The 15,936-nt window shown below is 36.9% G+C and overlaps 1 protein-coding gene across 1 annotated transcript in view; it reads left to right on the top strand.

Annotated features, from left to right (window-relative positions):
• Positions 1–15,936, top strand: part of PKD1L3 (polycystin 1 like 3, transient receptor potential channel interacting) — a 354,098-nt gene that overhangs the window by 328,651 nt on the left and 9,511 nt on the right. The window contains exons 24-26 of the mRNA XM_058528165.1: positions 2,091–2,174; positions 11,382–11,697; positions 13,020–13,153. Of these exons, the coding sequence (XP_058384148.1) occupies positions 2,091–2,174; positions 11,382–11,697; positions 13,020–13,153 (534 nt within the window). The remainder of the gene's footprint in view (positions 1–2,090; positions 2,175–11,381; positions 11,698–13,019; positions 13,154–15,936) is intronic.

Below are 15,936 nucleotides of genomic sequence, written 5' to 3' on the forward strand. Positions count from 1 at the left end.
TGGAGAAAATTCAAGTGTACAACAGCGTATATTGTGCTACTCCCTATTATCCCTTACCCTTCCTTCTTTCTTTCCAAGGGACAACTACATTCTCAACTCTTTGAGGTAATCTATGCATTTGCAAATGTATTTGCTGGTAAATGGTAGCCTACATAAAAATTGTCACGCATTTTGCCTTTTTCTCTTAACAATTTACCTGGAGCTTGTTCCATCGGTATACATAATATTGTTCCTATTATGTTTTATTCATTTACTATATAGTATCCCATTGCCTGGATGTGCCATAATTTATATAACCAGTTCCCTATCAATAGACATTTAGATTGTTTCCAATCTTCTACTGTTAACAACAATACTACCATTAATATCCTTTCACATATGTAATTTCACATGTGTACAAATATCTCTGTAATATATACACATTTTTAGCAAGTCTTTTCAAGGTATTTATTTATTTATTTATTTATTTTTTATTGATGTTTTAATGGTTTCTAACATTGTGAAATTTTGGGTTGTACATTTTTGTTTGTCCATCACCATATATATGACTCCCTTCACCCCTTGAGCCCACCCTCCACCCCCCACCCCCCACCCCCACTGCCCCTGGTAACCACAGTTCAGTTTTCTCTGTCCATGTGTTGGTTTATATTCCACATATGAGTGAGATCATACAGTGTTTGTCTTTCTCTTTCTGGCTTATTTCACTTAACATAATACACTCCAGGCCCATCCATGTTGTTGCAAATGGGACGATTTTGTCTTTTTTTATGGCTGAGTAGTATTCCATTGTATATATAAGGGTATTTATTTTTTTAATTTAGAAAGATATTGCCAAATTGTTCTCCTTAGTTATACCAGTTAACACTCCCATTAGCAATGTATGAGAAAGCCTACTCACATCCCCAACAGCGCAGTGAAAATTGGGGTTTTCAAACAATACACGTAGCTCTGAAATATACGAAAGGCTTTGCAAATGCACTCCTGAGGAAATGTAAGTTTAAACTAAAGTAGGTACCTTTTTTTTTTTAATTTTTTAATTTTTGCAGTAACATTGGTTTATAACATTGTAAAAATTTCAGGTGTACATCATTATACTTCTATTTCTGCATAGATTACATCATGTTCACCACCCAAATACTAATTACAACCCATCACCACACACATGTACCGAATTATCCCTTTCACCCTCCTCCCTTCCCCTCTGGTAACCACCAATCCAATTTCTGTCCCTATGTGTTTGTTTATTGTTGTTATTATCTACTACTTAGTGAAGGAAATCATATGGTATTTGACCTTCTCCCTCTGACTTATTTCACTTTGCATTATACCCTCAATGTCCATCCATGTTGTCACAAATGGCTGGATTTCATCATTTCTTATGGCTGAGTGGTATTCCATTGTGTATACATACCACGTCTTCTTTATCCATTCGTCCCTTGATGGGCACTTAGGTTGCTTCCAAGTCTTGGCTATTGTGAATAACGCTGCAATGAACACAGGGGTGCATGTACCTTTACAAATTGGTGTTTTCAAGTTCTTTGGGTAAATACCCAACAGTGGAATAGCTGGATCATATGGTAGTTCTATCCTTGATTTTTTGAGGAATCTCCATACTGTTTTCCATAGTGGCTGCACCAGTTTGCACTCCCACCAGCAGTGTATGAGAGTTCCCTTCTCTCCACATCCTCTCCAACACATGTTGTTTCCTGTCTTGTTGATTATAGCCATTCTGACGGGCGTGAGGTGATATCTCATTGTAGTTTTGATTTGCATTTCCCTGATAGTTAGTGATTTTGAACATCTTTTCATGTGTCTGTTGGCCATCTGTATATCTTCTTTGGAGAAATGTCTGTTCGGGTCTTTTGCCCATTTTTTAATTGGGTTGGTAGTTTTTTTGTTGTTGAGATGCATGAGTTCTTTATATATTTTGGAGATTAAGCCCTTATCAGATGTATGGTTTGCAAATATCTGCTCCCAATTGTTAGGTTGTCTTTTCGTTTTGTTGATGGTTTCCTTTGCTGTGCAGAAGCTTTTTAGTTTGATGTAGTTCCATTTGTTTATTTTTTCTATTGTTTCTCTTGCCCAGTCAGACATGGTGTTTGAAAAGATGTTGCTAAGACCGATGTCGAAGAGCATACTGCCTATGTTTTCTTCTAGAAGTTTCACAGTTTCAGGTCTTACATTCAAGTCTTTAATCCATTTGGAGTTAATTTTTGTGTATGGTGTAAGGTAAGGGTCTACTTTCATTCTTTTGCATGTGGCTGTCCAGTTTTCCCAACACCATGTGTTGAAGAGACTTCCTTTTCCCCATTGTATGTTCTTGGCTCCTTTGTCAAAGATTAGCTGTCCATAGATGTGTGGGTTTATTTCTGGGCTTTCGATTCTATTCCATTGATCTGTGTGTCTGTTTTTGTGAAGTAGATACCATTTTTTACCTCTCATATGGGTAAAACTTGCCTCTACTCTTGCCCTTCTTCATTCCATCCTTCCCACATTATTTTTTTAAAACATAAATCTGTGTTACTCCCTTACTCAAAACCTCCCAATGGATTCACATCATACTTAAAATCCCAAACCCTTTCCAAAGCTTACAAGGAGGACCTGCCTGCGTCTGGCCCCTAGCTACATCTGTTACTTCATCCCCTACCCCTCTAACTCTCATTCACTACTTCAGCCGCACAAACTTCTGTGCTCTACTTAAATATGCCAAGCATGTTCCAGCCTTGGGGCCTTGGAACTTGCTCTTTCCTTGTATTGGGTACTCTGAACTTTATTAGGGTCTCTCGTAAGCCACCTCCTCAGAGAAACTTTCTTTAATCGTCCTACATATATGAATAGCACTGCTCCCTCCTCACTCCCCAAACACTCTCTATCCCTTCATCCTACTGAATTTTTCTTCATAGCACTACCATTCCCTGAATGTTGTTTGGTTATTGTCTCGCTCCCTCCTCAAATGTGGGGTCTCTGTGGACTGGCACTCTTTCATCCACTGCTGTGTTCCTGGCATCTCGAACAGGACCTGGTGTATGTGAGCACTCAATACATATCGATTGAAAAACAGAATGTCATTCCGTAATCTTTGCCCATTTTTCACTGGGCTCCTTGGGTTTTTCTTGTTTTGGTATATAGGCCCTTTTTATATATTAAGAGCTTATATATTTGTAGATATAGATTTTTATAAATATCTATAGATATAGATATTTATATAGATACCAACTATGAACTAATAAAGATTAATTTAGGGAATTGATATCTTTATGATGTTGTCATCCTCTCTGGGAGTATGGTAGGCTTTTCTATTTATTCTCATCTTCATATCCGTCAGTAATATTCAAAATTGGTCTTCATATAATTCTTGCATATCTCTTTTTGGGTTTATTTCATCTTTTGTGTTTCTATTGTAAATGAGATTTTATTTCTCTGTAGCTTTTAAGTAATTATTGTTTGGCTATATGAAGGCTATTGATTTCTCTATACTTAATACTCAGCCACCTTGCTGAATTATCTCTTTGTAAGCAATAGTTTTTCATTGATTCCTTTTCCCCAGCTTTACTGAGGTGTAATTGACAAACAAAAATGTTATATACTTAAGGTACAACATAATGTTTTGATACATGAATACATTGTGAAATGATTACCACAATCAAGCTAATTAACATGGCCATCATCTCACATAGTTATGTTTCTTATTTTGTTTTGTTTTTGGTGTGGTGAGAACACTTAAGATCCACTCTCTTAGCAAATTTCAAGTACATAATATGGTACTGTTAACTATAATGATCATGCGGTACATTACATGTCCGGAACCTATTCATTTTATAACTGAAAGTTTGTACACTTTGACCAGCATCTCCCCATTTTCCCCACCCGCCAGCCCTTGGTCACCACCGTTTCACTCTCTAGTTCTATGAGTTCACCTTTTTTAGATTCCACATATAAGTGAGATCATACAGTATTTGTTTTTCTCTGCTTGGCTTATTTCACCTAGTATAATGTCCTTCAGGTTCATCCATGTTGTAGCAAATGGTAGAATTTCCTTCTTTTTTATGGCTTAATAAATATATATATATATATATATATATACCACATTATCTTTATATGTTCATACATCAAAGGATAAAGATTGTTTCCATATCTTGGTTATTGTGAATAATGCTACAATGAACATGGGAGTGCAGATATCTTTTTAAGATACTGATGTCATTTTCTTTGGATATATACCCAGTAGTGGGACTGCTGGATCATATAGTAGTTCTATTTTTAATTTTTTGAAGAACCTCCATACTGTTTTCCATAATAGCTGTACCAATTTACATTCTACCAACAGTGTACAAGGGTTCCCTTTTCTCCACACCCTCACTAACATTTGTTATCTTTTGTCTTCTTTAGAGTGATCATTCTAACAGGAGCGAGGTGATATCTCATTGTGGTTTTTATTTGCATTTTCCTGATTATCAGTGATGTTGAGCACCTTTACATATACCTGTTGGGCATTTGTATGTCTTCTTTAGGAAAATATGTATTCAGGCCTTTTGTCCATTTTTTTAATTGGGTTATTTGCTTTTTTGGTACCGAGTTGTATGAGTTCTTTATGTATTTTGGATATTAACCGTTTATCAGATATATGGTTTGCAAATATTTTCTTCCATTTCATAGGTTGCCTTTTCATTTTGTTGATTGTTTCCTTTGCTGTGCAGAAGCTTTTTAGTTTGATGTAGTTCCACTTGTTTATTTTTGCTTTTGTTGCCTGTGCTTTTGGTGTCTTATCCAAAATATTTCCAACACCAATGTCAAGGAGCTTTTTCCTAATGTTTTCTTCTAGGATTTTTATAGGTTCAGGTCTTATGTTTAAGTTGTTAATCCATTTGGAGTTGATTTTTGTATATGACATAAGGAAAGGGTCTAATTTCATTCCCTTTGCATGTGGCAATCGAATTTTCACAGCACCATTTGTTGAAGAGACTATTCTTTCCCCATTATGTATTCTTGGCACCCATGTCATAAATTAGTTGACTGTATATGTGTGGGTTTAATTCTGGGCTCTCTATTCAGTTCCATCGGTCTAAGAGTCTGTTTTTATGCCAGTACCATACAGTTTTGATTACTATAGCTTTGTAATATAGTTTGAAATCAGTAAGTATGGTGCCTCCAGTTTTGTTCTTCTTTCTCAATATTACTTTGTCTATTCAGTGTCTTTTGTGGTTCCACACAAATTTTAGGATTGTTTTTCTATTTCTGTGGAAAATTCCATAGAAATTTTGACAAGGATTGCATTGAATCTGTAGCTCTCTTTGGGTAATATGGACATTTTAACAGTATTAATTCTTCCAATCTATGAACATGGGATATCTTTCCATTTATTTATGTCTTCTTCATTTCTTTCATCAATGTCTTATGGTTTTCGCTATACAGATCTTTCATCTCCTTGGTTAAATTTATTCTTGAGTATTTTATTCTTTTTGATGCTATTGTAAATGAGATTGTTTTCTTAATTTCTTTTTCAGATAGTTCATTGTTAGTGCAAGAAAATGCAACTAATTCTTGTATGTTGATTTTGAATCCTGCAACTTTACTAAACTCAGTTATTAGTTCTAACAGTTTTTTGGTGGAGTCTTTGGGTTTTCTATATAGAAGATCATGTCATCTGCAAACGGAGACAGTTTTACTTCCTCCTTTCCAATTTGGATACCTTTTATTTCTTTTTCTTGCCTAATTGCACTGGCTAGGACTTCCAGTATTATGTTGAATAGGAGTGACAAGAGTGGGCGTCCTTGTCTTGTTCTCAATCTTAGAGGAAAAGCTTTCAGTTTTTCACCCTTGAGTATGATGTTAGCTGTGGGCTTGATATATATGTGAAGGTACAGCCCTCCTATGCCTAATTTGTTGAGAGTTTTTATCATGAAAGGATGTTGAATTTTGTCAAATGCTTTCTCTGCATCTATTGAGATCATCATATGATTTTAATCCTTAATTCTGTTAATGTGGTGTATCATGTTTATTGATTTTTGTATGTTGAATCATCCTTGCATCCCAGGAGTAAATCCCACTTGGTTGTCGTGTATAATCTTTTTAAAATGTGCTTTTGAATTTATTTTGCTGATATTTTGTTGAGGATTTTTGGATCTATGTTCATCAGGGATATTGGCCTGTAATTTTCTTTTCTCGTAGTGTCCTTATCTGGCTTTGGTAAGAGGGTAATGTTGGCCTCATAAAGTGAGTGTTCCCACCTCCTCAATATTTTGGAAGAGTTTGAGAAGGGTTGGTGTTGATTCTTTTTTAAATGTTTGGTAGAATTCACCCATGAATCTCTCTGGTCTCAGATTTTTGTTTGTTGGGACGTTTTATATTACTCATTCAATCTTTATATTAGTTATTGGTCTGTTTAGATTTTCTATTTCTTCGTGATTCAGTCTTGGTAGCTTGTATGTTTCTAGGAATTTATCCATTTCTTCTAGGTTTATCCATATTGTTAGGTGTATAATTGTTCATAGTAGTCTCTTGTGATCTTTTTTATTTCTGTGATGTCATTTGTAATGTCTTCTCTTACATTTACAATTTTATTTGAGTCCTCTCTCTTTTTTTTCTTCGTTAGTCTAGCTAAAAATTTGTCAATTTTGTTTATCCTTCCAAAAAATCACTCTTATTTACATTGATTTTTTTCTATTGTCTTTCTAGTCTCTATTTCATTTGTTTCTTCTCTAATCTTTATTATTTCCTTCCTTCTAACTTTGGGCTTCACTTGTTCATCTTTTACAAGTTCCTTGAGGTGTAAAATTAGATTGTTTTTTTGAGATCTTTCTTTTTCCTTAATGTAGGTGTTTATCACTGTAAACTTTCCTCTTAGAACTGCTTTTGCTGCATCCCATGACTTTTGGTGTGAACCAAAACTTGTGCTTCTATTTTTGTTTGTCTCAAGACACTTCTTGATTTCCCTTCTAATTTCTTCTTTAACCCATTGGTTGTTCAGGAGTGTGTTATTTAATCTCCACATATTTGTAAATTTTCCAGTTTTTTTGTAATTGATTTCTAGTTTCATATTACAGTCAGAAAAAGTGCTTGATATGATTTTAGTCTTCTTGAATTTGTTAAGACTTGCTTTGTGGCCCAAAGTATGATCTATCCTAGAGAATGTTCCATGTACAGTTGAGAAGAATGTGTATTCTGGTGCTGTTGAGTGGAATGTTCTGTATATGTCTGTTAGGTCCATTTGGTCTGTAGTGTTATTCAAGTCTGCCATTTCCTTGTTGATTTTCTGTCCAGATGATCTATTCATTGTTGAAAGCAGGTATTGAAGTCCCCTACTATTATTGTATTCCTATCTGTTTCCTCCTTCAGTTCTATGAACGTTTGCTTTACAGATTTAGATGCTCCAATGTTAGGTGCATATATATTTACAATTGTTATGTCCTCTTGATGAACTGACCCCTTTATCACTGTATAGTGATACAGTGATACACTTTATCACTGTATAGTGATACTGGAATTAACTGAAAGTTTATTTTATCTGATATGAGTATAGCTACTTCTGCTCTCTTTTGGTTATGATTTGCAAGGAATATCTTTTTCCCTGCCTTCATTTTCAGCCTATGTATGCTTCATGAATTTGACTGTGTCAACCCCAAGCTTATGTGACCTGGTGAAACCAGAGTTTCACGCAGAAATCATGTATCCGTGTATCCATGTAGCTGCTTCAGAATGTAGGTGATCCATTTAAATGTAAATAATGCTCTATTAATATCTCCTTTAGGGAATTCATCTTACAGATATGCTGGCACACACACACACATATATGCACATACATTCATTTGCAGCAGTGCTTGAAATGGGAAAAATTTGAATATATCTAAAAGGTTAGATAAATTATGGCATATTAAACAATGAAATAATATGCAAATGTTAAGAAGATGGACAATCTCTATGTACTGATATGGACATATCTCCAAGAAACACTTTAACTTGAAAGCATGAGGCAGGAGAGTAGTGTGTATCATGTACAATCTTCTATTTTAAAATGTGAGGTGAGGATATGTATATTTGTGTTTACTTGTATATGCATAAAAACTCTGAAATTATTCTTCAGGAACTCAGAGTAGTCATCATTTTTGGGAGAGGTGAGAGTAGGCATTAGGCAGATAAGGGAGAATGACAGAAGAGAGACCAGAAATTCATGATTATATGACTTTTTAAGTGTTTTTCTAGATTTTCAACCATATTATTCAAAAGTGAAATCAAAGGGCCAGCCCAGTGGCGTAGTGGTTAAGTTCGTGTGCTTTGCTTTGGCAGGGTCCAGACTCACTTTAGCTTTAAGGACATGCACAGGCTGAAAATGAAGGCAGGGATAAAGCTAAAGTGAGTCTTCTGAAGGCAGCATATTGTTGGATCTTATATTTTTATTCATTCAGCCACTCTATGCCTTTTGATTGGAGAATTTAATTATTTACATTTAAAGTAATTACTGATAGGTAAGAACTAACTATTGTCATTTTGTTAATTGTTTTCTGACTGTTTTGTAGCTCCTTTGTTCCTTTCTTCCTCTCTTGCTGTCTTCCTTTATTTTTGTAGTGGTGTGCTTTAATTCCTCTCCCTTTATCTTTTGTGTATATACTATAGGTTTTGCTTTGTGATTACCATAAGACTTACATAAAACATCTTATAGTTATAACAGTCTATTTTAAGCTGATAACTTACTTTCAATCACATATAAAACTCTACACTTTTATTTCTCCTCCCCTCACATTTTATGATGTTGATGTCACATTTTACTCCTTTTTATATTGTGCATCCATTAACAAATTATTGTAGTGATAGTTATTTTTAATACTATTGTCTTTTATCTTTTATACTAGAGATGAAAATGATTTACAAACCAACATTACAGTATTACAGTATTCTGAATTTGACTATATACTTACCTTTGCCAGTGAATTTTATACTTTCATATGTTTTCATGTTGTTATGTAGCATTATTTCCTTTCAACTTGAAGAACTCCCTTTAACATTTCTTAAAAGGCAGATCTAGTGGTGATGAATTCCCTAAGCTTTTGTTTGTCTGGGAATGTCTTTATCTCTCCTTTATTTCTGAAGGACAGTTTTGCTGAGTATAGTATTCTTGGTTGGCAGTTCTTTTTCTTTCAGCACTTTGAATATATCATCCTACTCCCTCCTGACCTGCAAGGTTTCTGCTGGGAAATCCATTGATAGCCTTATGGAGATTTCTTTGTATTTGCAGAGTTGTTTTTTCTCTTGCTGCTTTCAAAATTTTCTTTGTCTTTGACTTTTAACAATTTGATTATAAGGTATATAAGGGTAATCTTCTTTCAGTTGATCTTGTTTGGGGTCCTTCAAGCTTCAAGCACCTGGAAGTCCATATCTCTCTCAAAATTTGGGAAGTTTCATCCATTATTTCTTTACATAAACTTTCTGCCCCTTTCTCTCTCTCTTTTCTCCTCTGGGACTCCCATGATGTGTATATTTGTTCTTTCGACGGTGTCCATAATTCACATAGGCTTTCTTCACTCTTTGTCATTCTTTTATCTTTTGTTCCTCTAACTGGCTAACTTCAAATGACCTATCTTTGAGTTCACCGATTCTTTCATCTACATGATCAAGTCTGCCTTTGAAGCTCTCTGTTGAATCTTTCAGTTCTGTCATTGTATTCTTCAGCTCCAGGATTTCTGTTTGGTTCTTTTCTGTGGTTTCTATTTCTTTAGTAAAGTTCTTATTTTGCTCATGCACTGTATCCCTAATTTTGTTTAGTTGTCTATCTATGTTCTCTTGCATTGCATTGAGTTTCTTTAAGACAATTATTTTGAATTCTTTGTCAGGCAATTCATAGATCTCCATTTCTTTGGGGTCAGTTACTGGAGCTTTATTAGTTTCCTTTGGCGTGTGTCATGTTTGCCTGATTCTTTGTGATCCATATAGCCTTGTGTTGGTATCTGTGCATTTGAAGGCGCCAATACCTTTTCCTATCTTTACATTCTGTTTTTGGCAGGTAAAGACCTTCTCCTGTTAGTTCCCCAGGCTGATGGGATTACCTCTGCTGTTTCAGTTGAGCCAGGTTGGAGACAAGTCACATGGCTGTTGCTGGGTCCCGCAGTAGGGTCCATGATTTGTGGGCCTCTTACCAGGTGCTCAGGGAGGTGTGGATCCTGTCTGGTCCTTGGATGGACAGGACTGACCTCAGAAACTCATTCAGTAGAGTTGACACTGGGACAAGGGTCTGCTTCAATGTCCACAGATGGCAGGCCTGTTACCAGGTACATGGATGGGTGTGACTCCCACCAGGTCCTTGGGAAGGCTCCTGCCACTGGGTAGGTCCACTGGGAAGGTCACTGGGTAGGTACCTGATCAGGCATGACTGGCCCTGCATCATGGCTAAGAGGGGCTGGAACCAAGTCCCAGGGCTGCTTCAGGGTCCACAGCTGGGACAAATGTCTAGAGATCTGGTTCTGGAGGCATGGATGGGCATGTCTTGGACCAGGTCCCCAGCAGACAAGACTGCTCTCTCACTGTGGCTGGGAGGGGCTGGTGCCAAGTTATAGGGCAATTTCAGGATCTGCAGTCAGACAAGGTCAGTGGGCTTACTTCCAGGGTCACTGACAGGCATGTCTCCCAGCAGCTCCCTGGACTGACAGGACTGCTCCTATACTGAAGCTGGGAGGGAATGTAACCTAGTTAGAGGACCATTTCAGGACCTACAATCAGACTGTGTTTGGCAAGCTTGCATCCAGGGGCTTCTGGACCATGGCTGAGAGGGGCTAGAGCTAGGTCATGGGCCACTTCAGGATTTGTTGAGGTCAGCAGGCCTGTTAGCTGAGGCACAGACAGGAGTGACTCCTCCCAGGTCTCTTGGCATATGATGCTAGTGGTAGAATCCAGGCCAGATGAGGCTGTAGCTGAGTCCACAGGGGGACAAAGATGTTTCTGGGTCTGTAGCTGGGACCACAATTGGTGAGTCAGCCACCTGGGTATGGGCTTGCCTTCTCAAAATGGCCCTCATCAGTCTTGGACTCCACTGGGGTTTCACAGTCTCCTACCTGGATCCCAAAGCTCCCACACAGGCACTTTTGTCTATGGATGACTGCCAAATTATTGTTGTGAGGAGAGATAAGTAGGGAACTTCCCATTCCACCACATTGCTGATGTCTTTCAGTTTATTCTCATGATTTATCTAGACCATTATCTGCTTATCATTTATAAATTGTGATCATTTCACTTCCTTCTTTTTAATTTTTATACCTCTTATTTATTTTTCTTATCTTGTTGCATTAGCTAGCAACTCCAAAAATGTTTTTTAAAAATAGTAGTAAAAGTGTGCATTTTTTGTTACTAACTTAATGAGGCAATTTTTAAAATGGTTTCTTGTACTCTCTCATTAGGATTTATTACTGATGGGAACTCCTTTCTTTTGGGTAATGTTCTGCTTCGTCAGATTCGCATTCCTGGTGCCATACTCTTTCCACCTAGAGTGTCTCCCCAAGAACAAGTGAAGCCATCTCACCAAGATCAGGAGGATAAAGAGAACTATGGGGTTAATTGGGGGCCCCCTGATACAAACATGACAAAATCAGGCAGCATTTGGCATTATCAGAATCAGGAGACACTGGGTGGCTATCCCATCCAAGGGGAATTTGCCACTTACTCAGGAGGAGGATATGTTGTCAGACTTGGAAGAAACTCCAGTACTGCAATCAGGTGAGTGAGCCTGAGCCCTGAACAAGATGACCAAGATGTGTGCTTCTGTCCATTCTTAGGACCCTTAGGAATTAAGGACCCATTCAAGTATAGTAGTCCCCCCTTATCCTCGGTTTTGCTTTCCGTGGTTTCAGTTACCCACAGTCAACCAAGGGTGGAAAATAACACTACATCACAATGCCTAAATCATTCACCTTACTTCATTTCCTCATGTAGGCATTGTCTCATCTCACATCATTACAAGAAGAAGAAGGATGAGTACAGTAAACAAGATATTTTCAGAGAGAGAGACCACATTCACATAACTTTTATTACAGTATATTGTTATTATATTCTATTATTTGTTATTGTTGTTAATCTCTTGCTGTGCCTAATTTGCAAATTAAACTTTATCATGGGTATGTATGTATATAAAAAACAGTATGTAGGGTTCAGTGCTATCCGTGGTTACAGGCATCCACTGGGGGTCTTGGAATGTACCCTCCGTGCATAAGGGGGCACTACTCTAGTTTCAACAGTTACTATAACACCACTGTACTGTCTGTGACATTTGTAGACACTTTTATTTTAGACTTTTAAGGAAATGTATCTTTTAGTGTAAAAATCCCTTGTTCAACCTTGAACTACAGGTATGTTTTGGTTTGGCAATTTGCCAAATCTCATTCCCTTTCTCATCAGGAAAAACACATATCAATTTCAGTGCTAGCTGCAGTTGAACTAAGGTAACTCTAGCTTGGGCAAACTACTCTTCAAATATAGGAAGAAACACTGCCCTTCATGAACCATGATCAATCCAAAATTCAAATCCAAAATTAATTTGGCAGAGACTTATACAGTGGTTTCGTATATAAATCCTGAGAGTCTTTGTCATTATGTATGAAAAAAACTAAATTAAAATGATTATCTCCACTTAAATTTACAGCAAGAAATTACTCAAAAACAATTATGCCAACCAAAGGACATTTCCATCTCTTCTTACACCTCTCAAAACTGAATAGCTCTTAGTAAAGAGTAGCATTTAACACTTCAAATGGAAGTAGTTGATGTAGCATATAAAATTAATTCTACTTCAGACCTTAAATGCCAAACTTTATTGTGAATACCGTTGTGAAAACTTTCATTTTTATAGTCTCCTCAATTTATATTGATGTTAACGCTAGTAAAAGTTTGGGCATTAGTAATCATAAAATATTTTACAGGTAAACTAGATTGGGATACGTAGCTCCTTACCTGGTATGTGAGTTGGAAATGCCAGGGCATTTTCCTCTTTTGCAGGGTTGAATGGAGAAAGTAGCTGGCCCCGTCCTTCTCTGTTTCCCCAGAGTTCTGCGGCATCTTGAACAGAGCCACTGGCTAGACCGCTGCACCAAAAGCCTGTTTGTGGAATTTGTGGTCTTCAACGCTAATGTGAAACTGTTCTGCGTAGTAACCCTGATATTGGAATCCAACAACGTGGGTACGAAGGCCTGTTCTCTCCTCCCTCTGTGACCTGGGTATCTCAGGACAAGGCCCGATTTCTTTCTCTTTCTTATGCCATTAAAAGACATTATTTTAATCAAAGTTATTACACTTAAATATAATTTTAAAAGTCAAATAGTTTAAAGCAAAAACTAACATTCCTCTGTTTCTCCCCACCTCATTCCCACTCCCCAGAAACAGCTACTTTCAGCTTTAACTGTTTCTTTTGGAATTTAAAAATTATTAACATGCTTGTTAACTATTTCATGAATCTTCAGTTTTACATAGAATCGATTTCTCTCTTGTTATGACAATGAGGATTTAACTTTCTTATACCTACCCATGTCCCTAATACACACACATATACACACCTTTTCTCTTTCCTCATTCTCCCAATATAGTAATATAATTTATAGTTAATTTAATGTTGAGTATTTCCATTATTGTGATTACATAAGTATTTTTCAAAGATGAGCATGTAATGTATTACAATTAAATTTCCTTTCTTTCTCAATTTTTTGTTTTTCAAACAGTTTATAATTACTTTTTTTTTTTTCATTTGCTTGGTTTTGCATGCATCTGTCATCAATTCATCTCCAAATTCTTCCTAGAAGTAAAAATTTCATTCTGTTCAAAAGTATTGGGTAACCTATCATTTTATCTTTTTCTTAGAGACACCCTCTCTAGGGCCCTCCATCCTCTTTTGGTACAGTCTGGATTGGTTATTCTTTAGGTCTGCTCTAGAGCTCTTATCCTGGACTCTCCCTTCACTGTCACCCTAGACGTTATTTTTACTTCTCTCCTCTGTTGGATCCCCTTTCTCCTAAATCCCATATCTTCCTCTCATGGTTTACTTTCTCATTTTTCTGGAGCACATCCTATGGTAACTTCTTGGAAGGGTGCAAAGGAAGTAAATTCTTTGAAACCTTACATTTCTAAAACAGTTTTTTTTCTGCCATCACATTTGATTGCTAATTCGTCTGGACACAGTTGTTTTTCACAGAATTTTGAAAAGTATAGCCCCAATGTCTTTTAGCTTCTCATATTGCTGTTAAGAAGTATGATGATGCTCCGACTCCCAAAAGTTTTTATAATTATCTCTTTGTCCTCAGGGTTATGAAAGGACCACACGGCAAGTCCTTTAATCTGGAAATGTGTCCTTAAGTTCTGAGAAATTTTCTTGCATTTTTCTCTGTTAACTCCTCTATTTTCTCTGTTCTCTTTTTCTAATATTTCTGGCATTTTGACATTGGAACTCCTAGACTGAATCTCTGATTTTCTTATGTTTCTGCTTTCCTTTTCCATCTTTTCCTTCTAATTTCTGACGGATTACTTCAATTTCCAAACCATTTGTTGAATTTTTCATTTTTATAATATTTTAATTTCCAAAAATTGTATTTGTTCTCATAATATTCCTTTTTCATAGTCTCCTATTGTTCTTTTATGGATGCAGTAGCTTCTCAATTCTGAGGATATTATAGGTTTGTTTTGTTTTTTTATACTCTTTCACTTTCTCTAATTCCTCTGAGCTTTTATTTTTTGATGGTTTGTTTTGATCTCCCGTTTTCAATCTTAGAGGTTCAAGTATCTGGCTATTCTTTCATATTTAAGAGGAAGGCAGTAAAAAGCAAATAAATGCTAATCGGAAGCTCTGTGCACATGGATAGAGCTTGTCAACTCGCATCTACGTCTTTTCTCTTGGGCAGTCAGTTTTCACAGAGAGAGACCCTCCAAACTCATGCCTTGAAGATATAAACCTGTTAGACTTCTGAAAGCCAGTTGAGGGAAGGGAACTGGGAAGGTCTCAGCATGCAGTATATAAACTTTCTCTTAATTCCCTTTTTCAGTAGACCGCTACTCGCAAATGTACCTGGTGTCCCTGAGTTCAGATACTCTCCAGTTCAACATCACTAGGAAATAAACCTTTAGTCTTGGGGTGGTGGAAGGCAGGATGGGTAGCAATACCTGGTTGAGAAGGGAAGAGAGGAAATCTGGGATCTAATCTTATGTTCAGACTTGCAGTCAAGTCTCCTATTTTCAGTTCCATTTGATCTTCTACCTTCAGAGGTACTTGATGCCTCCAATTTTTCAGCCTTTCTAGGATTTTGTGGTAAGAATTGGCTTGCTCCTAGGTTTCCTGCGCTGCTGACTTAGGTTTCAGCTTTCTTGAATCTGCTAAGCCAGTGTCATTCTTCTATTTTCCAGCTTCCAGTGGTTTATTGCTCTCATCTGCCCTCTCCTTCTTTATCTGTGGGTCGTTTTTTATCTCTTCACTGTCATAGTGGCATTTTGTAAGGGATTGGAGGGAATCCCGTACATTCAGTTCCCCTACTTTAACAGGAAGTCTATCCTAATCCTGATTTCCTTTCTCCTTTCTTCTCTTTCCCAGAATTTGCCCACCAGTGTCCTTCCATTTGCCACCAGGTGTTACTTCTAATCAGGAATTTTTTCGTCCCAGACCCACACAGAGTAGCCCACTTCTATACTTATTTCTAGATGAAGCACGAAGGCTTCCTGAGGGCCTTCACAGGGTTTTTATTGTTAGTAACTACCAAAAGAATAGATAGGGGTAAAATAAACAGGGAGAAACTCCCAGTCCTGAGAGCTAGCTGTGTGAAATCAGAATTCCTTTTGTTCTTAAACATACTTTCTACTACAAGGGGTGCATCTTAGTTCTAATATTTGGAGGCTTTATGAAAAGTTAATATTCACAAGACCTTTTATGATTTTATAAACTTCAACAATCTCACTTCTAGTCTGAAGCTTTTTAGTCTATCCTCA

This window comes from Diceros bicornis, chromosome 32 (genome assembly GCF_020826845.1).
Source record: "Diceros bicornis minor isolate mBicDic1 chromosome 32, mDicBic1.mat.cur, whole genome shotgun sequence".
NCBI lineage: Eukaryota > Metazoa > Chordata > Mammalia > Perissodactyla > Rhinocerotidae > Diceros > Diceros bicornis.